Source organism: Rhinoderma darwinii, chromosome 6, assembly GCF_050947455.1.
Source record: "Rhinoderma darwinii isolate aRhiDar2 chromosome 6, aRhiDar2.hap1, whole genome shotgun sequence".
NCBI lineage: Eukaryota > Metazoa > Chordata > Amphibia > Anura > Rhinodermatidae > Rhinoderma > Rhinoderma darwinii.
The window spans coordinates 87,332,557-87,360,306 of record NC_134692.1 but is presented as its reverse complement, the minus strand read 5'-3'; the positions used below and the strand labels follow the sequence as shown (position 1 = coordinate 87,360,306).

Here is a 27,750-nt window from a genome sequence, read left to right as displayed (position 1 = left end):
TGCGACATGACACCCGAAAACCATTCCAGCTAAATTTGAGCTCCAAAAGCCAAATATTGTTCCTTCCCTTCCAAGTCTTGCCGTGGGTCCAAACAGCAGTTTATTACCACATATGGCGTATTGCTGTAATCAGGACAAATTGCTTTACAAATTTTGGGGTGATTTTTCTCCTTTATTCATTGTAAAAATTAAACATTTCTATGTTTTTTCAGAAAAAAGTAGATTTTCGTTTTCACGGCCTAATTCCACTAAATTCAGCATAAAAACTGTGGGGTCAAAATGCTAACTATACCCCTAGAAAAATTCCTTGAGGGGTGTAGTCTACAAAATGGGGTCACTTTTGGGGGGTTTCCACCGTTTTGCTCCCTCCGGGGCACTGAAAACCAATCCAGCACAATCTGCTCTTCAAAATCCAAATGGCGCTCCTTCGCTTCTGTGCTCTGCCGTGGGTCCAAACAGCAGTTTAGTACCACATATGGGGTATTGCTGTAATCGGGAGAAGTAGCTTTACAAGTTTTTGGTTGCTCTTTATTCTTTATTCCTTGCAAATATTATTTTTTTTATATTGTTTTCAGAAAAAAAGTAGATTTTCACTTTCACAGGCAAACTCCAATAAATATAGCAGAAGACCTGTGGGGTCAAGATGCTAACTATACCCCTAGATAAATTCCTTGAGGGGTGCAGTTTCCAAAACCGTGTCACTTTTGGGGGATTTCCAGTTTTTTGGCGCTACAAAACCTCTTCAAACCCGACATGATGCCTAAAATATATTCTAAAAAAAGGAGGCCACAAAATCCACCAGGTGCTCCCTTTGCTTCTGAGGCCGGTATTTCAGTCCATTATCACACTAGGGCCACATGTGGGATATTTCTAAAAACTGTAGAATCTGGGCAGTAAATGTTGTGTTGCGTTTCTCTGGTAAAACCTTCTGTGTTACAGAAAAAAATGTATTACAAATGAATTGCAGCAAAAAAAATTAAATTTGTCAATTTGCCCTCTACATTGCTTTAATTCCTGTGAAGCGCCTAAAGGGTTAAGAAACTTTCTGAATGCTGTTTTGAATACTTTGAGGGGTGCAGTTTTTAATATGGGGTGATTTATGGGGTCTATCTAGTACATAAGGCCCTCAAAGCCGCTTTAGAACTGAACTGGTCCCTGTAAAAATCGCCTTTTGAAATTTTCTTGAAAATGTGAGAAATTGCTTCTAAAGTTCTAAGCCTTGTAATGTCCTAGAAAAATAAAATAATGTTCAAAAAACGATGCAAATATAAAGTAGACATATGGAATATGTGAAATAGTAACTATTTTGTGTGGTATTACTGTCTGTTTTACAAGCAGATACATTTAAAATGAGAAAAATCATAATTTTTGCAAATTTTCTCAATTTTGGTGTTTTTCACAAATAAGCAATGAATTTATTGACCAAATTTTTCCACTAATATAAAGTACAATATGTCACGCGAAAACAATCTCAGAATCGCTTGGCTAGGCAAAAGCATTCCAGAGTTATTACCACATAAAGTGACACATGTCAGATTTGAAAAAATGGGACTGGTCCTGAAGGTTAAAATGAGCTCGGTCTTGAAAGGGTTAAAATGTACCAAGGACTCATCAATAGAAATACACTTCTCGGGGGTGTATGCTTGGGCAAACCGGGCACTGAAATGGTCTAATATGGGTCTCAGTTTATACAAACAGTCAAAACTGGGGTCATCTCGGGGTCGGCACTGCTTATTATCAGTATAATGTATGAAGCAAAGTATTGCCACATAACGCGTCCTGGACACGGCCATATGGTACATCGGGGTGCGGTATAAGAAAAAGCCATTTTTTTTTTCTTAGGTTTCAGTTCTGAAGTTGCTTTGAGGGGCCTATATATTAGAAACCCCTATCAAACACCCCATTTTAGAAACTAGACCCCTCAAAGTATTCAAAACAACATTTCGAAAGTTTATTTCCCCTTTACGTGTTTCACAGGAATTTAAAGCAAAGTAGAGGGGAAATTTACATTTTTCATTTTTTTTGTCAGAAAATCCTTTTTATTAAAATAAATTCTGTAAAACAGAAGGTTTTACCAGAGAAATGCAACACAATACTTATTGCCCAGATTTTGCAGTTTTGAGAAATATCCCACATGTGGCCCTAGTGCGGTAATGGACTGAAGCACCGGCCTCAGAAGCAAAGGAGCAACTAGAGGATTTTGAGGCCTCGTTTTTATTAGGTACCATGTCTGGTTTGAAAAGGTCTTGTGGTGTCAAAACAGTGGAGACCCCCGAACAGTGACCATATTTTGGAAACTAGACACCTTGAGGAATTCATTGTAGTTTTCATGGGGTGCATGCGACTTTTTGATCAGTTTTTATTCTATTTTTAAGAGGCGTGGTGACTAAAAACAGCAATTCTACTATTGTTATTAGTCTATTTTTTTTACAGCGTTCACCGTGCGCTATAAATGACATTCACTTTATTCTGCGGGGCGATACAATTACGGCGATACCATATGTTTATAGTTTTTTTTATGTCTTATGACGTTTGCACAATAAAATACTTTTTGTAAAAAATCATTTATCTTTTGCCATATCCTAAGACCCATAACTTTTTTTTATTTTTCCATCAAGAAAGCCGTGTGGGGACTTGTTTTTTGCGTAACGAACTTTAGTTTCGATCAGTACCATTTTTAGGTACATGCGACTTTTTGATCTCTTTTTATTTCATTTTTTGGGAGGTGAAGTAACCAAACAATTGTGATTCTGGTATGGTTTATTATGACTTTCTTTTATGTCGTTCACCACACGGGGTAAATAACCGAAATTATTTTGTAGTTCAGGCCGTTACGGACGCGGCGATACCAATTATGTATAGTTTATTTATTTTTATTAATAATAAAGGACTGATAAGGTAAAAAGGGGGATTTTTAGTTTTAGTACTTTTAAAACTTTTATATTCTTATATTTTTACACAACTTCTTTTTACTTTTTTAGGCCTCATGCACACGAACGTATTTTTTTCCTCCTGTAAGTACTGGCGTAAATACGGGTCCTTGGTCACACGTATTGGACCAGTATTTACAGGCACGTTTTCGCTGCAAAATTGCACTGCACTAATCGGCAGACCCTTCTCTCTATCAGTGCAGGATAGAGAGAAGGGGCAGCCCTTTCCGCTGTAAAAGTAAAAGAAATTCATACTTACCTGGCCGTTGTCTTGGTGACGTGTCACTCTCTTGACATCCAGGTCGACCTCCCTGGATGACGCGGCAGTCCATGTGACCGCTGCAGCCTGTGACTGGCCTGTGATTGGCTGCAGCGGTCACATGGGCTGAAACATCATCCCAGGAGGCCGGACTCGAGGAAGAAGCAGGGAGTTCTGGGTAAGAATGAACTTCTGTTTTTTTTTACAGGTTGATCTATATTGTGATCGGAAGTCACTGTCCAGAGTGCTGAAAGAGTTACTGCCGATCGTTTAACTCTTTCAGCACCCTGGACAGTGACTATCCCCTGACGTCGCCTAGCAACGCTCCCATAATTACGGGTGCACACACGTAGTCACCCGTAATTACGGGAGCCCCATAGACTTCTATGGGCCTGCCCGTGCCGTAATTATGGCCTGAAATAGGACATGTTCTATATTTTCCAAAGGCACGGGCACCTTCCCGTAAGCATACGGGGAGGTACCCGTGGCCAATAGAAGTCCATGGGCTCGTAAAAACGTGCCATAATTACGGGCGTTTTTACGTTCGTGTGCATGGGGACTTACTTTGTCCCACTAGGGGACTTGAGGGCAGGAGGCTCTGATCGCAATTCTAATACACTGCACTACATGGTGTATTAGAGCTGTCAGTTACTCGCTGACAGCAAACATGGCCGTTCCTCCTGTGACGTACTATTCCATCACTGAGCGCTTACGATACAGTTACCACGACGGAATAAGACGTCACTGAGCGCGAAGGAGTTAAAGGGGGTTTTCCAGGGACACAGTTTTTTTTCCAGGCAGGCAGCACACAAGCACAAAGGAGATTAATTAATGGGAAGAAAATGGGGTGGGCATTGAGGAAGCAAAGATGCCTCAAACCTTGGACTTCTGACGCATTCCCGGGTTTGAGGCATCTTATTGGTCCACAGCGGCCTCAATATCCGCTCTGTTCATTCTTAGCTTGTACTTCAATAGAAGCACGATTTTCTTTGTGTGCATTCTATTCCTCAGTGCTCGTGCGTGCCCGCCCTGAAAATTGTGGAATAGCATGCACGCAAAGAAAATCGTGCTGCTATTGAAGTAGAAGCAGAGAATGAACGGAGCGAACATTGAGGCTGGGGACCAATAGGTTGCCTCAAACCCGGGTATACGTCAGAAGTCCCGGGTTTGAGGCATCCGGTTGGTCCACAGCCTCCTCATTGTTCGCTCCGTTTATTCTTTATATTTGCTTCAATAGCGGCATCATTTTCATCAGTGCCTGCAAGCTGCCTGCCCCGATAGGATTTACAATGATGGGGATTACATATATTTAGGGATGATGGGGATTACATTAGATATGAGGTGTGGTCAAGTAATTCTGTGACCGACCTTAGTTTATCCTGCACACCTGCTTTATCTAAAGGGGAAGGGAGAACTAGTGGGGAGAGCCAATTGACAGAGGGGGCGGAATAATTTAGTAAAGAACAGCCCTGTGTCGTTACGTAGGTCGGTGAGGTATCGACACAGGACTGTGCATATTATCTCTCGTGCGCAAGCCTGTGTCGAGAGAAAAAGACACTCCTGCATTCAGGCGGTGTTATCCCTATCTACCTACTACCAGCCCTACGCGTTTCTTTAGTAAGTTATTTCTCTGCTCTAAATCGTCAAGGGGTTGCAGAGTCAGAAGGTTATAGCTTCTAGCATTCTAGAAGTGCAATGTACTGAAACAATGTGGTGTGGAGTATTGTTTCAGTTCAAATTCTGGGACTCTTTGTCAACCTATTTATTAGGAGACAAAGCCCATAGGATTGCGCTACACCCCCTTTAAGCTAGCTAATATATACTTTTGGCAGGCCATATACACATTGCTTCTAAATGGAAGACCACTAACCTTTCTCTTTCCGAGGTCAAAAACAGAGTTTATATAATAGCTATATATGAAAAAAATTTAATCTGTCCGTACTGATGTGATGGAACAGTATGATACGCTGTGGCAGCCTTTGCTACTCTCTTCCCACTCTTCTAATTTATCATATTATATAACTCTTTAGAGATCTCAAAGGAATTTCCCTATAAATGCTTTATAATATTCCTTATATTCTTTTGATTATTCCACTTTATTATGCTGTATAACACTCAGAGTTGTTCCTTTTTTAAAGGGGTTTTCCAGCCAGTAAAAATGTATGGCCTATTGTCAGGATAGGCCATTAAAGGGAATGTGTCGCTAGAAAAATACATATAGTTTTTTAGTTAAACTGTTAGTATATAAATGATTTCACATTGTTTTAATTTTTTTTTTATGTTTTCACAAGTCAGGAAATATTATAAATTAGATTCTAATTTATAACATTTCCATGTGCTGGTCACTAGAGGAAGCAATTCCCAAAATTGCAGCTTTGGCATGTGGTAAAGCAACCTCGTTGCTTTATGCTGCAAAATTGGAGAAGACACACTCGCTCTAGTGTCCTCAAACAATCCCCCCTCCTTTCTCATGGCTAGTGCCAGGAGAAAGGAGGGGGTTGAATATTCAAACCTCCTACACTGCGTCCCGCCATTTTTTCAGCAAATGCACAGTGTAGGAGGATTAGATACAGTGGTAATCAGACAGTATAACACTAACATACACACACATCACATACACAAACATAACTTACCTGCTCCTGCCGCTGCCTCCGCTCCTAGTCATTGCTTCTGAACATATGGACGGAAGCCGCGACCGGAAGTCAGCATCTTACTGTCCGGCGGCGGCTTCCGGTCCACATGAAAATGGCGCCGGATGTCGCTCTGCCGAAGATCTTCCTTTTGGACTGTGTGGGAGCGTACGCTATAGTGAATGGAACGGCTCCCGTTCGCATTCTCTATGGGGATGTATGTGCCGTATTCCATCTCTGTATGTGTCGTTAATCGACACATACAGAGATGAAAAAAAAAATGGCAGCCCCATCGAGAAGTAAAAGAAATAAAAAAGTACAACACAAAAAACACAAATAACTAAAATTTATTTTAATGACCTACTAAAAGCAATAACATGTAAAACATTTTTTTTTCGTGACTCCTTCCCTTTAATAGCTGATAGGTCTGGGTCTGACTTTGGGGACCGCCGGCGATAAGCTGTTTTTAAGGGGCCGCAGCGCTCGTGCTGTTTGCTCTTCATTTCTCACGCGTTTAGCGGCGATACACAGGTGTTGCAGCCTTTTCTCCCATTCACTTCAATGGGAGAAAAGGCTGTAATACCTGTGAATCGCCACTAAATCCATGTCGACGTTTCACAGTAAGCAAGAAGAAATGAAGGGGAAGCAGTACGAGCGCTGACTGTACTCTAAAGGGAATGTGTCGCAAATGAAAACTTTTTTTGAAGTAAGTTACTTATTTTTATTACATTTTTTTAAAGTTTTGTTTTTTTTTGTTTTTTTTCCCTTCCACAAGGTGGACAGTATTAAAAATAAAATAATAATTTGACTTGTTTTCCTATGTTGGCCACCAGAGGGAGCACTTCCCTGAATTACAGCAAGGTGAATCACGCAGAAGCAGCCTGACTTACAGCTGGTGTAAATGTGGGAGGGAGACTCCGTATTTTTGGCTAGAAGCCAGGAAAAGATGTCTTCAAATTGCTATGCATTGTCCAGTGCCATTTTGGGAGTATTTTTGGCAAGTGCTGCGTAATATGTTGGCGCTATATAAATAAAGATTATTATTAGAAGCCACAGGACACACAAAAAGGCTAAGGCCGGATTCACACAAGCGCGTGCGTTTTGCGCACACAAAAAACGCTGCTTTTTGCGTGCGCAAAAGGCACTTAGCAGCTCCGTGTGTCATCACCATATGATAAGCGGCTGCGTGCTTTTCGTGCAGCCACCATCATTATGACACTCTGTTTGGATGTTTGTAAAAAGAAAAGCACGTGGTCCTTTTCTGTTTTCATTCATCCTTTTCATTGCTGTTGCGCGAATCACGCACCACACGGAAGTGCTTCCGTGTGGTGCGAGCGATGCGCGAAATACGCACAAAGAACAGACATGTCGTGAGTTTTACGCAGCGGACTTCCGTGATGTGTAAAAATCTCGGAACTGTCTGCACGGCCCCATAGACTAATATAGGTCCGTGCGACGCGCGTGATTTGCACGGACGTATTTAACGTTCGTCTGAATAAGCCCTAAGAATGATGACAGTCAAGAGGGAAGCCCCTGTGTTGAATGACTTTTCCGTTGACAGGTTCACACAGCGTGTACTTGAGTCGGTTTTTGACGCATTTTACATGCTGAAAAACGCGCCAAACACTTGATTAAGCTTCCCAGTTACATCAATGGGAAAGCGTACGGTTAGTACATACAAAACAATTTTTTACACGTGCGTTTTTTTAAAAAAACGCGTTGCGGAAAAAAAAGCGTCTTGTTCATTCTTTTGCACGTAAAGCGCGCCATATGTTTTCATAGTCAATGGGACTCCTAATTACGCAAAATGCGTCAAAATACACTTTAAAAAATATATATATATATATTTTAAAAGGCGCTACTGTATTTTACTCATCTACACGTTGTTTGGTTTTATTGAGTGGCGTGTCAACATGCCCTAAGGGAATTATTTTTCATTGGCCTGTAGTTTCTATTGCAATGCAGGGAAAAGACAGAAGTCCGCTGTAGGTGAGAAGATTTTTATTTTTTATATCACTAACTTTATTTTTAAAATTTTGAAGGTTCTGCTCGACCGTTTGGACTACGTCGTAGATAAGCTGGACTACCTCGATTTACGTTTAAAAAAATAAAAATAAAATGGTTGACGAGAGTTGTGTGACTTTTTTTTTTATTTTACCAAAAAAATATTTTCTTAGGGTGTATTCAAGCAGTGCGGTTTTGCCGCGTTTTCGCCACGCAGCCGTCATCCGCATCGCAAAAAATGGTAAAAACGCAAGCACTATTCGATGTGATTTTCGGCCGTGCGGGAAAGACGCTGCATAACTGCACTGTGTGAATACACCCTTAGGTCCTGTTCACACTGTTTTTTTGCAGGCAGAAAAAAAAAATGCACTTTGTTTCTGCAGTTTTCGCAGCAGTTTTCGTCCTCGGCCGTTGAAGCTAATGCAAGAACCATGGGCAGAAACGCCTCAGAAAAGATTTCAATGGTAGGTCAGGGGCGGAAGCCGCAAGAAAGAAAATGGTGCTTTCTTTCCCCCGTGAGCAGTCAATAGGCACCCGAGGAAAAGACGCCTATGCCTCCCATTGAAATCAATGCAGGGAGATTTCAGGGGTTTTATGGCACTGATTCCGATGTGATTTCCGCATCAAAATCAGTGCCAGCAAGATCTGTGTGAACAGGGAGTTATATCTCTGTTTTTTGGTACTTTATTGCCACCTTAGTAATGGCAGTTGTCTGTTTGACGATGTCCATTACTAAGGCGGGGAAGAGCTGAGTACGATCCAGTACCGGACCATCTGTAGTGATGGTTCGACGCCGGGGCGGCCGCAGGCTGGTATCATTAGGCTAGGAAGGGCCAAAAACAGTGACCCTTCTCACTGTTAATAAAAATGACCCCACGTCGTTTTCGTCAATTTATTCATTTAAAAAAAACTACAGATGGTCGGGTACTGGATCGTACACGGCTCTTCTCAGTACCCCCTGGTGGCGGTGCGTATCGGGGTAATAATGGGGGATAGTTCCAGCATTTTTACTGGCTAACACTAAGCCCCACCCCACCTTAGTAGTGGATGTCGTCAAACAGACAACTGTCATTACTAAGGCGCTAAAAAAAGTATTAAAAAAAACAGACCTGAAAATAACTTTTTATTGAAATAAAGACTCACAACCCTCTATATCCATTTTATTTAAAAAATAAAAAAAAAGAGTAGATCGAAGTAGTCCAATTAATCTTCGACGTAGTACATTCGGTCCAGTGGAACCTGCAAAAAAAAGTTAGTAATATGCCACTCATTCTAACCACGGCAGTTCACAGTAGGAGCAAGGAACGACGGAGCAACGGTGCTCGCCGCTGATCCTTCAAAAAAGCCGCCAATCAGCTGTTTTGAAGGAACAGCGGGGTGAACACACACACACACACACACACACACACACACACACACCTCCCTAAAATTGCAACCACGCACGTACACACCTTATTAGCACGTATGACGGATTTGTGTGTGTGTGTGTGGGAAGGCACTCGACGGAGCAGCGGCTATGAAGGATCAGCGATGCAAGTGTGCCGCTGATCCTACATGGCCACCTATCAGCTGTTTTGAAGGAACAGCGGCAAGCACCGCTGCTCCATCAAGCGCCCCCCACATACACAAACACCCCCAAACATGCAAAGGCGTCACACACGCCCGCCCGCGCATTCGCACACGCGCACACTTTACCTGCAGCCGATCTTCTCCAAAATGGCGCCAGCTTTCCCCCTACAAACCAGCTTCTTTGCTGGGTGCTCTGAACTGCGCATGCGCAGTACAGAGCGAGATGGCACAAGCACAGGATGCAACGAACGGGTCCCATTCGTTATGTCAATTGCCCTGTAGCCGCCATATTCCATCTGTGTATGTGTCGTTAAGAGACATATACACAGATTAAATAAAACATGGCAGCCCCCAGTGAATTAAAAAAGTGTTAATAAAAAAAAACATTTTTATGTGAAAAAAGAAATAAAGTACATATACATTTTTTTTAAACAAAAACATAAATTAATAAAAAACAAAAATCATGACCTTTCCTTTAACCCGTTAATTCTCCGTGACCTAATAGTAGGTCATGGGAATAACCCCCCCCCTCCCGGCACTTTTATGAGCTGTGACAACTGCTGTCTCGTACAGCAGTTGTCACAGCTCCTTCCCCAGGGACCGATCACGTTGTCCCCGCAGATTAATCCCTTAGAAGCCGCATTCAATATCAATCGGGGCCTCTTAGTGGTTAAAGCACCATTGACATCCCATGACATTATTGCGGGCGGAAATGGTTGCTACGGCATCCGGAGGCCTAACAATGGCCACCGGCTATGCCATCTACGGAAGCCTAGTGGGTCCTGACAAAGTCAGAACCCACTATGCTTGCTGTCAGTGAATATCTGACAGCTCTAATACACTGCACTATGTATGTAGTGCAGTGTAATAGAATTGCGATTAGGGCCTCCTGCCTTCAAGTTCCCTAGATGGACAAAGTAAAAAAGTAAAAATAAGTTGTATAAAAATAAAAGTTTTAAAGTAATAAACGTAGAAATCCCCCTTTTCCCTTAGGCTGGGTTCACACAGAGTTTTTTGCAGGCGGAAATTCTGCCTTAAAATTCAGTTTGGAAGTTCTCCCACTCTTCACACACTGATAGCAACACCGCAGAAGAAATGCCTCCCGATCTGACCCCCTTAGACTTTTATCTTTGGGGTCATCTGAAGGCAATTGTCTATGCTGTGAAGATAGGAGGTGTGCAGCGACTGAAACTACGGATACTGGAAGCCTGTGCTAGCATTTCTTCTGCGGTGTTGCTATCAGTGTGTGAAGAGTGGGAGAAGAGGGTTGCATTGACAATCCAACACAATGGGCAGCACTTTGAACACATTTTATAAGTGGTCAGAAACTTGCAAATAACTCCTGAAAGAATAAAGTAACGTTAACCCCTTGCGTACCTTCGACGTAATAGTACGTCGCTGGCCGCTTATTCCAGCGTACCTTCGACGTACTATTACGGCGCAGGAATAAACTGTCACTATGTGAAATCACATAGTGACAGAACAGCGGCGGCAGCTGTCATTGACCGCTAACCGTCTCTGCTACCGGCCTGGGGACCAATTAGCAGTCCCCAATGCCGGCGATTGCTGTGATTGGTCAGTCTCTGAAGACTGACCAATCACAGCCATCTGTGACGTTTTCTGCAGGAGAAAGCTCCTGTCACTTTCTCTGATCTCCTCACTTCTGTGAGATACGTGAGGAGATCAGAGAAAGCGGTGTAAAAAAACAAAACACTATTTTTATTAACCCCTTCCCGAAAATGGGCGTATAGTAACGCCCTGAGGATGAAGCGGGCACAGGAGCTGTGCTCGCTTCATCGGATGTCGGCTGTAATATACAGCCGACATCCCACTGCAACTACAGCGATCTCTGTCCTCTCCGATCGCTGTAGTTTAACCCCTTAAATGCCGCTGTCAATAGCGACAGCGACATTTAAGTGATTGATACAGAGGGAGGGGGCTCCCTCTGCACCTCATTGCCCCCCCCCCCGCGAAAAATCGCGGGGTTCTGATGGTTGCAATGGCAACCAGGAAGCCTAGCAACGGCTTCCTGGTTGCCAGGTACGGGAGCCTATTAGGTCCTGCCCAAGGCAGGACATAATAGGCTCAACTGTCAGTTGTAAAGTGACAGTTACAATACACTGCACTACATCAGTACATACAGAAGTAGTGCAGTGTATTGTGCAGGGGATCAGAAGATCAGATCTTCCAGTCCCCTAGTATGTGTAAAATAAAAAGTTAAAAAAAAGTTTTAGAGAAATAAATACAAGTTTTACGTAATAAAAACAATAATCGCCTTGTTTCCCTGATCAAGCCCTTTATAATTAGAAAAAAAAGACAAAAACTAGACATAATAGGTATCGCCGCGTTCGTATCGGCCTGAACTAAAAAAATATCATGTTATTTATCCCGCACGGTGAACACCGTAAAAAAAATACCATAAAAAACAATGGCAGAATTTCCTTTTTTGGTCACGTTGTTTCCAAAAAAATAGAATAAAAAGTGATCAAAAAGTCGCGCGTAGCCAAACATGGTACCAATAAAAACGACAGTGTGTCACGCAAAAAATGTATGTACTCCGCACAGATTACATATGCCCCCACATTATAAACTGAAACACCAGTAAAACACTAAACAAAACTACTACCAAGCAAAATCTGCGCTCCAAAAGCCAAATGGCGCTCCTTCTGGGCCTGGCAGTGTGCCCAAACAGCGGTTTATGACCACATATGGGGTATTACCGTACTCTGGAGAACCGCTTAACAATTTATGGGGCGTATGTCTCCTCTTCAAACCTGACATGGTGCCTAAAATATATTCTGAAAAAAGGAGGCCCCAAAATCCAAGAGGTGCTCCTTTGCTTCTGAGGCCTGTGTTTCAGTCCATTAGCGCACTAGGGCCACGTGTGGGATATTTCTAAAAACTGCAGAATCTGGGCAATAAATATTGAGTTGCGTTTCTCAGGTAAAACCTTCTGTGGTACAGAAGAAAATGTATTACATATGAATTTTGTAAAAAAAAATGAAATTTGAAAATTTCAGCTCTACTTTCCTTCAATTCCTGTAAAACGCCTAAAGGGTTGAAACACTTTCTGAATGCTGTTTTGGATACTTTGAGGGGTGCAGTTTTCAAAATGGGGTGTTTTATGGGGGTTTCTAATATATAGGGCCCTCAAAACCACTTCAGAACTGAACTGGTCCATGAAAAAATCGCTTTTTGAAATTTTCTTAAAAATATGAGAAATTGCTGCTAAAGTTCTAAGCCTTGTGAGGTCATAGAAAAATAAAAGGATGTTCAAAAAACGATGCTAACATAAAGTAGACATATGGGAGATGTTAATTGGTAACTATTTTATGTGGTATTACTATCTGTTTTACAAGCAGATGCATTTAAAATTGGAAAAATCATAATTTCTTCATATTTTCGCTAAATGTTGGTGTTTTTCACAAATAAGCAATGAATTTATCGACCAAATTTTTGCACTAAACTAAAGTACATTATGTCACGAGAAAACCATGTCAGAATCAGTTGGATAGGTAAAAGCATTCCGGAGTTATTACCACATAAAGTGATACATGTCAGATTTGAAAAAATGGGTCTGGTCCTCAAGGCCAAACTGAGCTGGGTACTCAAGGGGTTAAAATCAAGCACACCATTGTTTTTCTTGTGAAATTCTCGATAAGTTTGATGTGTCACATGACCCTCTTCCGATTGAAAAAACTAAAGTTGGATACAAAATGGCCGACTTCAAAATGGCCGCCATGGTCAACACCCAGCTTGAAAAGTTTCCCCCCTCCCATATACTAATGTGCCACAAACAGGAAGTTAATATCACCAACCATTCCCATTTTATTTAGGTATAGCCGTATAAATGGCCCACCCTGTATTTTGGCATTTAAATTCAGATTTTTTTTTTTCATATTTTCTCTAAAATTTGCAATTTTCCACAAATAAACACTGAATATATCGACCAAATTTTACCACTAACATAAAGCCCAATGTCTCACGAGAAAACCGTCTCAGAATCGCTTGGATAGGTTTAAGCATTCCGTCGTTATTACCACATAAACTGAAATATGTCAGATTTGAAAAATGGGCTCTCACGCCACAGCCCTTTTTCAGATTTTCATTTTAATTTTTTCCTCCCCACATTCCAAAAGCCATAACGCCTTTATTTTTCCGTCTATATAGTACTATGAGGGCTTGATTTTTGCGGGACGAGTTGTAGTTTTTCGTAGCGCCATTTACTTTGCCATATAATGTACTAGGAAACGGGAAAAAAATTATTTGCAGGGTAGAAAATGAAAAAAACACTGATTCCTCCATGGTTTTTTGCGCGCCATTTTTACGGAGTTCACTGTGCAATTAAAACAACATGTTCATTTTATTCTATGGGTCAATACGATTACGCCGATACCAAATATGTGTAGTTTTTTCTATATTTTACTACTTTTACAAGTAAAAACCGAAGTGTAAAGAAGAAAATGTATTTTGTGTCGCCAAATTCCGAGAGCCGTAACTTTTTCATTTTTCCGTCGATTAAGTGGTATAAGGGCTTATTTTTTGCGGGATAAGCTGTAATTTTTAATAATACCATTTTGGTGTACATACATGCGACGGTTTGACCACTTTTTATTTCATTTTTTGCGGGAGATTAGGTGAACAAAAAATAGAGATTCTGGCGTTCCAAATTTTTTTTTTACGGCGTTCACCGTGCGGGTTAACCCCTTAAGGACACGGACAATTTTGGCCTTGAGGACAGAGCAATTTTTTAGAATTCCCTCTTTGCATCCCGACGCTCATAACTCTTTTATTTTTTGTACAACATAGTTGTATGAGACTTTGTTTTTTGCGGGACGAGTTGTACTTTATGTACGTACCATTTTTTGGTACAAATACATTTATCGTTTAATTTCTATAAATTTTTATTTTGGCGAAAATGCAGAAAAAAAGCAGTTCTGCTGCAGTTTTAATATTTTTTTTTTTTTTTTTTACACCATACACCGATCATCATAAATAATGTTATACATTTGTTGTAGAGGTTGTTACGGTCGTGACGATACCAAATATGTCTATTATTTCATGTTTTGGGACTTATATTTTAAAAAGTTTATTTATTATAAAAAATGTGTGTTTCTGTGTATTTTTTTAACTTTTTATTTATTTATCATTAATTTTTTTTTACATTCATTGAACTTTTTTTTTTAATCCCATAATGGGATTTATCATTTTGATTTTGATTTTGTAACTGTAATGTACTGGCATAGATCTATATTCCAGTACATTAGCCTGTTACTGATTGTAGACAGGCAGTTGTTAGGACATACCTCAGTATGCCCTAACAACAGGAAATATGTTCAGACAGCCCTGGGGTCCTTCAATGTACCCCGGGCTGTCTGGCCATACGAGTTGTGGGCTTTGATCGCGTCACAGTTATTTTCTGTGACGCGATAAAAGTGCAGTCCCCCCTCCTTGAACCCCTCGATCAGCTTTCATCGCGGCGTTCAAAGGGTTAACGGTGGAGAGAGGATGTTTCTCTTCTCTCCGCTGTCAGAGTGGGGCCGTGGCTGTGTATTACAGCCGTTGCCCCACTCTCGATCGCGCGCACAGACGGCTGTCGCCCAGGACGAGTATGCTCGTCCTAATGCGCGAAGTGCTCGCCGCTCAGGACGAGCATACTTGTCCTGTGTCGGCAACCAGTTAAATAATAATATATTGTAATAGTTCAGACTTTTACGGACGCGGCGATACCAATTATGTTTATTTTATTTATTTTTTGACTATGTTCTAGGGAGAAAATGGGAAAAGGAGAGTTTTTTGAACTTCGATCTATGATATATCAAAAGTGCAGAAACTCTTTAAAACCTTAAAAAAATTAAGAGAATATAAATCTGCAGCACATTTCTATTTTTTTTAATTTTTATTTTCAATAATTTTGTCTCTAGGATTTCTACAACTGGCCAGAGGAGTCTTTTGAGGAAATGGACAGTACACTTGCAGTACAGCAGGTAAAACAAGAATGGTATATTTTATAGTGGTGAAATAAAGAAATTACATGTTTAGGGATGCTAATGTCATGTTTTCGCTTTGCTAGATTTGACAATTATCAATTTTTTTAAGCCTATGTTCCCTGACAAAACATTTGACTTCTATCAATACCTAGAAGTCAGGTAGTCTAAGCACCAAACTAGCGCCTAACTTTTTGGGTCGTTCTCTATTTATGTTTGAAGAAGTTCTTAGGCCTCATGCACATGTCCATATTTTTCATGAGTAATTATGGTCTGTAATTACGGACCCATTCATTTCTATTGGCCACGGACACCTTTCAGTATGTTTACTGATGGGTGTCCGTGCCGAAAAAATGATAGAACCTGTCCTATTATTGTCAGTAATTACGGCTCAGACTCTCCCATAGAAGTCTGATAGAGTACTTTTTTTTAAAATTCATCTGTTTGGGTTGATGAACAATGGCTATCGGGCCTAGTCCTCGTACAAAGTTCTAATTATCAAGAACTCTTAAGAGAATCAGAGAACACACAGACACAAGTGAATGTGTGTAAATCAGTCTGGTTCTGCTTTGTCACTGCAGTCAGGGTTTTTCTATAGTCGCATTCAAAGAGCTATATCTGTGTATTTTCGTCTACATAGCTGTATGAGGACTTGGTTTTTTGCGGGATTAGTTGTACTTTTTAATAGCACCATTTTTGGGTACATATAATTTTTTTATTAACTTTTTTTGGGGGGATTATAAAAAAAAACTGAAATTGAGGGTGGTATCAGCAGGGTGGTATCCTTTTAACAAAGTGGCCGTACTTGATGGCGATGATATTGTGGGATCATTACTGGGTACCTAATGTATCTGTAAAATCTGCTGATTGTGTGGGATTGTTTATTACATACGAATAGCAGTGGGAGCCAGCGCTCACTGGAAGTGGTGAGAAAGTTAAATGGTTAAAGGGGAGATGCCATTAGGGCATGTCAAAAGTTCGCACTACGGTGCGTTTCTGCTGGATAGGAGAGACAGTACATGTCGCTCTGACCCTTTTCGGAGGGGAGGTTTTGTTAGGGGGGGAGGGAACGCACGGCCTAATATCTTGGTTGGAGTAGTAACAGATTTCTCAATGATATGGCGCCTGATGGGGTCGGTTAAATGTTTATCCTGGAATGTCCGGGGAATACGGGAAGCTAGGAAACGACAGGCAATCTTCAACTGGGTTAAACAGCAAAATTCCCTGATAGTGGGGCTGCAAGAAACACATCTGACTGGAGAATCTGTGTCCTTATTGCAGAGAGTATGGATCGCACATGGGTTTCACTCCTTTCATACGACTTATTCTAGGGGGGTGAGTTTGCTGATACACTCTGATGAGGAGGGGAGATATGTGGGAGTGCACTGTACTATATATCATTGGGAGTGTATTCTAGTGGTACTGTACATCCCTCTGCCTTATTCTAGCATTGTACTTAAACGAGTTACGGAGAAACTCTCCAGGTGGCCTGAGGTACTGCTAATCGTGATGGGGGACTTTAATGCAGTGATGTCTGAAGGGCTGGATAGGTTCCATAGGGGAGGGCAAAGGGGCGACCTAACTGCCTTTGGAAGATTAATGGTGGAACTGGGTTTGCGGGATAATTGGAGAGATCAGCACCCAGGGGTGAAGCAGTTCTCGTGTGCATCGTCCACGTTTCAGTCTCTTTCACGAATAGATTTGGTAGCATGCTCCGCTTCAGCAGTGCCATACATAGCGCAAATTGAATATCTACAGAGGGCGTTGTCAGACCACTCTACGATGGCGGTGACGCTGGAAGTGGGTGTAAGGCCTACCAGGAATCCCGGGAATTGGAAGCTGAATGCGTTTTGGCTGAAATTGATGGATGGCGGGGAAATACGGGATTTGATAAAAGAATATTTCATTTTTAATACTGAGTCAGTGCCGCAAGGGGTGTTATGGGACGCCATGAAGGCGTGGTTGAGAGGAGTATTCATTCAATATATTAAACGAATAAAAACTAAATCTAGGCAACTGGGAGAAAGTCTAGAGGATCGGGTGACAGAAACAGAAGGGAGACATGTAGAAGAGGGGTCCGAGGAGACACTTAGACATTGGGTGGAGGCTCAGACGATGTTGAAAAATCACCAACTAGCAATGGCGGATAATAAACGCTTATTCCTTAAAGGGAATGTGTTGCCAGAAAAACATGTTTGTTTTTTTTTTTTATTAAACATTTAGTGTGTAGGTGATTAAACATTGTTCAAATTTTTTTTATTTTTTTTCACGAGTCAGGAAATATTATAAATTAGATTCTAATTTATAATATTTCCCATTGCTGGTCACTAGATGGAGCTATTCCCAAAATTGCAGCATTGCAAAATTGGGTAAAAAGCCCTCGCTCTAGTGAGCTCTCAGCATCCCCCCCTCCTTTATCCTGGCTAGTGCCGGGATAAACGAGGGGTTTAAACGGTCTAACCTCCTACACTGTGTGTCGGCATTTTTTGAGCTAACACACAGTGTAGTAGGTTTACATACAGTAGTAAACGTACACAAACACGAACATACATAGAAATCTCTTACCTGCTCCTGCCGCCGCGGCTCCCTCCGGCCCGTCCGCTCCGTCTGCTGCCGCTGGTCCAAGTGCACAAGTCCGGAAGCCGCGACCGGAAGTAGTAATCTTACTGTCCGGCCGCGACTTCCGGTCCACAGGAAAATGGCGCCGGACGGCGCGCATTTCAAATTGGACTGTGTGGGAGCGGCGCATGCGCAGTTCCCACACAGACGGCGTACACAGAAGTGGATGGGACGGGACCCGTTCGCAGTCCCTATGGGACTGTGGCTGCCGTATTCCATGTCTGTATGTGTCGTTAATCGACACATACAGAAATGGAACAAAAAATGGCAGCCCCCATAGGGAAGAAAAAGTGTAAAAATAAGAAAAAGTAAAACACAAACACACAAATAAATATAAACGTTTTTAATAAAGCACTAACATCTTTAACATATTAAAAAAAAAATTGTGATGACACTGTTCCTTTAAACCGAAATATTATGAAGAAGGGGAAATGGCGGGGAGGCTACTCGCTAGGATGGAACAGCCGCATGGGAGTAATAATTTCATTCATGGTCTTAGGGGGAGGGTGGAGACAGACACGGTGCAAATCTTGCAAATATTTCAGCGGTTTTATACTGACCTATACACATCCAAAGTGCATTACGACACACAGCAATTGGACGAGTATCTGGGAAGCATTAATTTGCCTACCTTGGGCCGGGAGGACCGTGAAAGCTTGGAGGCACCTATTTCACTGGAGGAGTTGGAACAGGCGATAAGGGATATGGCAAACGAGAAAGCTCCGGGTCCAGATGGGTTACCAGGAGAAATCTATAAGGAATATGGGACGGAGTTAGCGCCACACTGCTTGAGTACTTTGCAGGATAGCTTTGACAGATCTAAACTACCAGACTCCCTATATGAGGCGACGATAGTGGTTCTCCCAAAAGAGGGGAAAGACAGTCATTTACCGGAGTCCTACAGACCAATATCCTTGTTGACATCGGATGTTAAGATTTTGGAAAAGATACTAGCGCTGCGGCTGAATAGGGTGGTACAGCATGTTGTGCATGAAGACCAATCGGGGTTCATGCCCTCCAAATCGACGGCTGTCAACCTCAGGCGGCTGTTTCTAAATCTTCAGGCGACACCGGACGTTCAAGGAGGAAGGGCTGTGCTAACATTAGATGCCGCGAAAGCGTTCGATTGTGTAGAATGGGGGTACCCATGGCGAGTAATAGAAAAGATGGGATTCGGCCCTAACTTTGTGAAGTGGGTACAGTTGCTGTATGTGGCCCCTACAGCCCGCATACGGGTGAATGGTGCATTGTCCGAAAGATTTTCGCTGGCTCGGGGTATGCGCCAGGGGTGCCCACTGTCACCATTGCTGTTCGCCTTGGCGGTAGAGCCACTGGCGTGCCTCATAAGACAGGAGGAGCGCATACGGGGCTTGCAATATGGGGATATAGAGGAAAAAATTTCACTATATGCAGATGATATTTTAATATATATGACGGACACTGAGAACACTCTGGAGGTAGTAATGGACACGATCACAAGGTTTGGGGAGTTCTCGGGATTAAATATTAACTGGACCAAGTCTGCTCTTATGCCACTTGACCCGGTAAACATTGTGGATACTGGAGTGGGACCCCAGGTTCCGATAGTCTCTGAATTTACGTACCTAGGGGTTAAGGTGACGGCTAGGGTTCAAGACTATATGTCTTTGAATGTTTTACCACTGCTGCCCAAGGTGAAACATAAGGTAGACGCCTGGAACAGGCTCCCGCTCTCTGCTCTGGGCAGGACTAATCTAATCAAGATGATCCTTATGCCTCAAGTTTTATATATCCTTCATAACTCCCCAGTATGGATACCTAAACACTGGTTCAGACGATTGCACAATCTCTTTCGGGATCTGGTCTGGAAAAAAGGGGGTTCCAAGGATTAAATTGGAGAAACTGCATTGCCTAAAGATGAAGCGGGGGTCGCGCTGCCAAGTGCCTGGATATATTACCTGGCTGCTCAGAGCCAACAGTTTAAGGGGTGGGAGGACACAGAGACATGGGGTTCTAGCGCACGCTTATTGTCATACTTGGGGGGAGGACTCAACCCACTAGAGGGCCTGGAAGCACATACCTTTAAGAGATTGGCGAGTGCTAAACCAACATTACTCCTGATACATAAAGTATGGTGGCAATGCAAACAGATCTTGGGAGTGGGAATGTGTACCAAATATACTCCCTTATGGCATAATCCGGTCCTGTGGGAATTGTATCAATTAGAGGGCATGCAAAAATGGGAGTCGGCAGGGGTTAGGCGATTGCAACACCTGTATGATGATAACGTGCTGAGATAATTTCAGCAGCTGAATGACCTATTTCCACTGGAGCACAGTATGGTTTACCAATATTTGCAGATCCGTCATGCCCTACAGGCGCATGTGGTGGACCTGACTGTTTGTGCTCTGGGGGTCCTAGAGTATGTGGGACGGGCAGACACGACCAAAGGCCTGATCTCAATGGCATACAGGAGCTTGCTGTCCAAATACCTGGGAGACACGATGGTGCTGGTAAAAGAGAAATGCGAACAGCATGTCGGTCCATTGACCGAAGAGGAGTGGGAGGAGATATTAGCGTCCACATGTCACTTATCACTCAGTCTGGCACAGAGGAGATCCCAACTCTTCCTGATACATAGTGTACCGCACCCCGTGGGTATTAAAACAGATGGGTATTAGAGCGGATGCTAAATGTCCTAGGTGCACGGAGGAGAAGGTGGACATATTTCACATGTGAGGACCCTATGGGGGGAAATATTGGATCTGATAAAGCAGGTGTGTGGTCGGGAATTGGCGGCAGACCCTAAAGTTATGTTGTTGGGAGCGGTGGGAGAATTGGAGAGTGACAGAATGGCAAGTCTGGCAATTGCAAAAATATTATATCAAACGAGGAAATGCATTGCTAAACACTGGCTGGACGCGGAGCCACCAGGGATGAGGGAAATTGTAGGAATGTTGAATTATAATATCCTGATGGAGCATAAGATATTTTCGAAAAGGGACACGGAAAAAAAATTTGATAAACAATGGAGCAGATGGTTGGCCTGTCCTGAGGTGCTGTCACCTGAACTGAGTAGACTAAGGGCAAGAGTCATCTGAGGAATTGGAGGTAATCGAATTTGGAGTAAAGAAGGGGTGGAGGGGAACCTTGATAAGAGAACTGATTTCTGGTCAGGAATGGTACTGGAAACAATGGGTGGAGATATGGGGGGGGGAGAGGGTATGTTGGGGGTTTTCTGATATGCTGTAACTATTGTATACGATGTTGGAAAACTTGAAATGTGAATGTCAATGTGTTATCTTATTTTGGTGTTCGTATCAATAAAATTGGATTGATTTAAAAAAAGCGCGATCCGGGTGTCTCAGAGTAGCGCTGACACCCGGATCGCGCGGTTATCCCCTGCCTCTGGTACCGGAGACATGATCGGGACCTAATTGGTTCAGGTCCCGGTCATGTGATCGCAGGGAAAGTTTGTTGTAGCAACGAACTGCAAAGTTTGTTACTATAACAAACTTTACCGGGGACCGATTGCGGGTGTTGCAGTCGGTTACAAGGCAAAACTGGAGGCCATACAACAGCCTCCGGGTCTGCCATGCACGGCAGCTTATGAGGACCAGCCGGATGTTGGTTCTCATAAGCATCCTGTCAGTGTGACGCTCAGCGTCACACTGACAGTTTATAATACGTTACACTACCTAGGTAGTGTAATGTATTATAGCAGTGATCAGTGCTGCAGGTCTTCAAGTAAAACAAGTTAAAAAAAAAAGTAATAAAAATGTTTTGTAAAAGTGTAAAAACAAGTTATAAAAGTTCCAAAAACAAAAAATGCTTTTTTTCCTTTAATAAGTCTTTTATTATAGGAAAAAAAGGAAAATGTTAAAAAAAAGTACACATATTTGGTATCACCGCGTTCGTAACGACCCAAACTATAAAACTATAATATTATTTTTCCCGCACGGTGAACACTGCAAAAAAAATAATTAAAAAACAATGTCAGAATCACTATTTTTTGGTCATCAACCCTCCCAAAATATAGAATAAAAAATGATCAAAAAGTTGCATGTACCCCAAAATAGTACCAATAAAAACGACAACCCGTCCCGCAAAAAAACAAGCCCGTACACAGCTTTTTTTGACTGAAAAATAAAAAAAGTTATGGCTCTCAGAATATAGTGACACAAAAAATAAATAGTTTTATCGAAAAGTGATCTTATTGCGCAAACGCCACAAAACATAAAAAAACGATATACTTATGATATCGCCGTAATCGTATCGACGCGCAGAATAAAGTAAAATGTCATTTATAGCGCATGGTGAACACTGTAAAAAAAAAAAAAAAAAAAAAGACAAAAAACATTGTCAGATTTTGTTTTTTTTGTCACTTTGCTTGCCAAAAAAATCTAATAAAAAGTGATAAAAAAATCACATGTACCCTAAAATGGTACCAATGAAAACTACAGATTGTCCCGCAACAAATAAGCCCTCGCACGGCTCCGGTGAAGAAAAAATAAAAACGTTCTGGCTCTCCAAATATAGCGACAGAAATTGTGCAGTGGCCAAAAGCGGATAAGATCGGGCGCCATTTATCAGTGCGACATTGGCCACATATCTGCGGGTTATTTATTTACCAAATTATTATACCCTCATGTACTCCGCACAGGTTACATATGCCCCCACATTATAAACCGAAATACCAGCAAAACCCCAAACAGAACAGTTACCAAGCAAAATCTGTGCTCCAAAAGCCAAATGGCGCTCCCTCCCTTCTGAGCCCCACAGTGTGCCCAAACACCAGCTTACGTCCACATATATGATATTTTATATCCGGGAGAACCCGCTCAACATTGTATGAGGTATTTGTCTTCAGTGGCACAAACTGGGCACAACATATTGTGCATTAAAATGGCATATCAGTGAAAAATTTTAATTTTCACCTTGCACCATCCGCTGCGCATTAACGCCTTCGCGCACCACGACTTAATAGCATGTTGTGGTGCAGGGGGTTATATATGGAGCGGGCTCATGCGCTGCGCCCGCTCCATACTCTACAGGTGTCAGCTGTGTATTACTAATGGACAGAATCGCGCTGTTAAAAATTATATTATACTGCAATACATTAGTATTGCAGTGTATTGTACCAGCGACCTAATGATCACTCGTTCCAGTACCCTAAAGGGACTTTTAGGAGGTTTCCACTGTTTTGGTACCTCAAGGGCTTTGCAAATGCGACATGACACCCGAAAACCATTCCAGCTAAATTTGAGCTAAAAAAGCCAAATATTGTTCCTTCCCTTCTGAGCAGTGCCGTGTGTCCAAACAGCAGTTTATTACCACATATGGCATCTTGCTGTAATCAGGACAAATTACTTTAGAAATTTTGGGGTGATTTTTCTCCTTTATTCGTTGTAAAAATTAAAAATGTCTATGTTTTTTCAGAAAAAGTAGATTTTCATTTTCACTGACCAAATTCCACTACTGTTGGGTGAAAATGCTTACTATACCCCTAGAAAAATTCCTTGAAGGGTGTAGTCTTCAAAATGGGGTCACTTTTCGTTGGTTTCCACTGTCTTGCTCCCTCCAGGGCATTGCAAACGTGACATGGTGCTGAAAACCAATCCATCAAAGTCTGCGCTTCAAAATTCAAATGGCGCTCTTTCCCTTCTGAGCTCTGCCGTGGGTCCAAACAGCAGTTTAGTACCACATATGGGGTATTGCCGTAATCGGGAGAAGTAGCTTTACAAGTTTTGGGGGTGCTTTTTGTTCTTTATTCCTTGCAAATATTATTTTTTTAAATATTTTTTTCAGAAAAAAAGTAGATTTTCACTTTCACAGACAAACTCCAATAAATATAGCAAAAGACCTGTGGGGTCAAGATGCTAACTGTACCCCTAGATAAATTCCTTGAGGTGTGTAGTTTCCAAAACCGTCTCACTTTTGGGGGATTTCCACTGTTTCGACACTACAAGACCTCTTCAAACCTGACATGGTGCCTAAAATATATTCTAAAAAAAGGAGGCCCCAAAATCCACTAGGTGCTCCTTTGATTCTGAGGCCAGTGTTTCAGTCCATTATCACACTAGAGCCACATGTGGGATACTGCTAAAAACGGCAGAATCTGGGCAATAAATATTGAGTTACATTTCTGTGGTAAAACCTTCTGTGTTACAGAAGAAAATGTATTACAAATGAATTTCAGCTAAAAAAATTAAATTTGTCAATTTCCCCTTTACTTTGCTTTAATTCCTGTGAAGCGCCTAAAGGGTTAAGAAACTTTCTGAATGCTGTTTTAAATACTTTTGAGGGGTGCAGTTTTTAATATGGGGTGATTTATGGGGTCTATCTAGTACATAAGGCCCTCAAAGCCACTTCAGAACTGAACTGGTCCCTGTAATAATCGCCTTTTGAAATTTTCTTGAAAATGTGAGAAATTGCTTCTAAAGTTCTAAGCCTTGTAACGTCCTAGAAAAATAAAATAATGTTCAAAAAACGATGCAAATGTAAAGTAGACATATGGAATATGTGAAATAGTAACTATTTTGCGTGGTATTACTATCTATTTTACAAGCAGATACATTTAAAATTAGAAAAATCATAATTTTTGCAAATTTTCTCTACATTTTGGTGTTTTTCACAAATGAGGAATGAATTTGACCATATTTTTCCACTAACATAAAGCACAATATGTCACGAGAAAACAATCTCAGAATCGCTTGGATAGGCAAAAGCATTCCAGAGTTATTACCACATAAATTGACACATGTCAGATTTGAAAAAATGGGGCTGGTCCTGAAGGCCAAAATGAGCTCGGTCCTGAAAGGGTTAATCAGAGGTATAGATCATATAATTATCTCAAACGAGCCATCAAAGCAAGGCACAATTGGCTCCAGAGTACATTACACGGCATTACAGGAGGCACCTTGGAGACAGAAAGACATAGAGGGGGAGAAGACTATCAATTGGACATCAACAGACTATAACAGAATGAAGCTATCTTTCCAGGATGGAGCACCTATCAATAAGGTATGGGAGAAAACACATTTCTCTGTGGTATTACAGATCAAAGTGCAGTCGCCTCTCCTTGAGCACCGCGATCAGCTTTCATCGCGGCGTTCAAAGGGTTAACGGCGGAGAGAAGATGTTTCTCTCCTCTCCGCTGTCAGAGCGGGGCCGTGGCTGTGTATTACAGCTGTTGCCCCGCTCTCGATTGCGCGCACAGACAGCTGTCACACAGGACGAGAATGCTCATCCTAATGCGCGAAGTACTCGCCATTCAGGACGAGCATTCTAGTCCTGTGTCGGCAACCAGTTAAACCATGTGATGCCTCAGCTAATACCGATAGCAAGGATTTTGATGCTACTGGCCTACCTTCACTATCACGCCAGAGACCCTCAGTGTTCTGGGTGCATCCCTTATCCTTCCATCTGGCCTTTTCCTGTGGAGAACAACTCTTTTACATAGTTATGAGTTTCTGAAAGTCTGGTAAATTTGTCACAATATCTATTATTACTGTCATCACTTTGTGTCAGATTTTTCCCATCTGCTTTCTTTGCAGCTACATCTGCTCGGTGATTTCCCTTAGTCGCTGGGTCTGTAGTGTGAGCACTTTCAAAAGCATACCATGAGTCTGTGTATATGTAACAGTCGTCCGCTAGATGACAAGCTTTTATCAGAGCTCTCAGTTCAGCTAGTGGTAGTCAGTGTCTGTGTATGTCCAGGACAGTCATGATCGGTGTCAAAATCAAAAAAATAACCCCCTGCAGTAACCCCCTTCATCATCCTCCCCTTCCTCTCTCTGAGACAAACTTGTCTCATAAGGAAGCAAACTAGCACGGTTCAAATGTGAACACTGATGTAGGATGATCTGACTGGGCTGTAAGTGTTAAAGAGGCTCTGTCACCAGATTTTGCAACCCCTATCTCCTATTGCAGCAGATCGGCGCTGCAATGTAGATAAGAGTAATGTGTTTTTTTTTTGTTTTTTTTAAAACGAGCATTTTTGCCAAGTTATGACCATTTTTATATTTATGCAAATGAGACTTTCTAAATTACAACTGGGCGTGTTTACAGTTAACCCCTTAACGACCGCCCACCGTCTTTTGACGTCGGGCGGTGCATGTACTCAGTCTACAGCGACGCCTTTTGGCGCCGCTGTAGTAGAGTGGGTTTAACGGCACCCTGGTTAAGTCTGCACTAAAATCCGGCTGTAAGTAACAGGTCCGGTTCTTACTGCAGCCATCAGGACCTGCCGATTTCGTCGTAACAGCATGTGACCGCTGTGACAGCCAATCACAGCGGTCACATGCTGTTACTGCGTACAGCGCCGCCGGGAGTGTCTAAATGACAGCTCCTGCTCTAAGAACGAGCTGTTGCTACCAGCTCGTTCTTAGAGCAGTGAACAGGAGCCAATAGTATTGGTTCCTGATCTTTTGTAATCACTATGAGATCCAATCATAGTGATCACTACTGTAAAATAAAAGTAAAAACATGCATCTGTTTCTCCTCACTGTTCTAGCTGTGGAGAGAAACAGATACAAGTGTGTCAGTGTCCCCACACAAAATCACTTGTTCCTCACACAGTTTATTTTTAAAAAAACTAATTTTTTTCAGTATTTTATAGTAGATAGTATATAAATATATTTACTGTATATACTAAGAATCGTACTATAAACTACTTTATTTTTAGGGTACGCTGTTAGACGGCGTGTACGCTGTTAGGCCTCATGCACACGACCGTAGCCGTGTGCACGGCCGTGATTTTCGGGTCGGCCGGCTGCGGACTGTCATCCGCAGGCCACCCGCAGATCGCGGGACATGCACATGGCCACCACCATTGTTTTCAATGAGCCCGGACCGCAGAACAGGGCCGTAATAAGAAATGCCCGTTCTTTCTGCGGTCCGGGCTCCCGGGCCGTGCAAGGACCGCAAAAACTACGGTCGTGTGCATGGCCCCATAGAAAAGAATGGGGCCGCAATTCTCCCGTGGATTTTCGGGGGAATTGCGGCCGCAAAAACACGTTCGTGTGCATGGGGCCTTAGACGGTGTAGGGTGCTGTTCTGGACTTGGGTTTACGGTTTGTGTTAGGCGTAGGGTTTAGGTTTAGGTTTGAAAAAAAAAAAAAGTTTAATTCTTTTAGTGTTCTTAGTTGATTAGTTGATAAAAAAAATTTGAAACCGCTAGTTCCATTTATTATTTGCGGTTTAGACTGTATTATCATTATGGCTGCCAAAAGATACAGCGTTGAGGAAGCCTATCAGATGCTATGCTCCGATACGGATTCTGCATCTGAAGTTGAGCTTTTAGGGTATGTTCATACGTAGTGACCAAAAACGTCTGAAAATACGGAGCTGTTTTCAAGGGAAAACAGACCCTGATTTTCAGATGTTTTTTGAGCAACTCACGTTTTTTGCGGCGTTTTTTACGTCCGTTTTTGGAGCTGTTTTCATTGGAGTCTATGAGAAAACGGCTCCAAAAACGTCCAAAGAAGTGTCCTGCACTTCTTTTGACGAGGCTGTATTTTTAGGCGTCGTCGTTTGACAGCTGTCAAACGACGACGCGTAAATGACAGGTTGTCTGCACAGTACGTCGGCAAACCCATTCAAATGAATGGGCAGATGTTTGCCGACGTATTGTAGCCCTATTTTCAGACGTAAAACGAGGCATAATACGCCTCATTTACGTCTGAAAATAGGTTGTGTGAACCCAGCCTTACTTGAAAGCGACAGCGAAAGTGTCGCTTCAAGGGATTCTATGGATATGAGACCCAGCACCA

At 42.1% G+C, this 27,750-nt stretch overlaps 1 protein-coding gene across 1 annotated transcript in view; it reads left to right on the top strand.

Moving 5' to 3' along the window:
* Positions 1 to 27,750, top strand: part of MOB4 (MOB family member 4, phocein) — a 244,890-nt gene that overhangs the window by 28,503 nt on the left and 188,637 nt on the right. Inside the window, exon 2 of the mRNA XM_075831284.1 lies at positions 15,317 to 15,379. Within this exon, the coding sequence (XP_075687399.1) occupies positions 15,317 to 15,379 (63 nt within the window). The remainder of the gene's footprint in view (positions 1 to 15,316; positions 15,380 to 27,750) is intronic.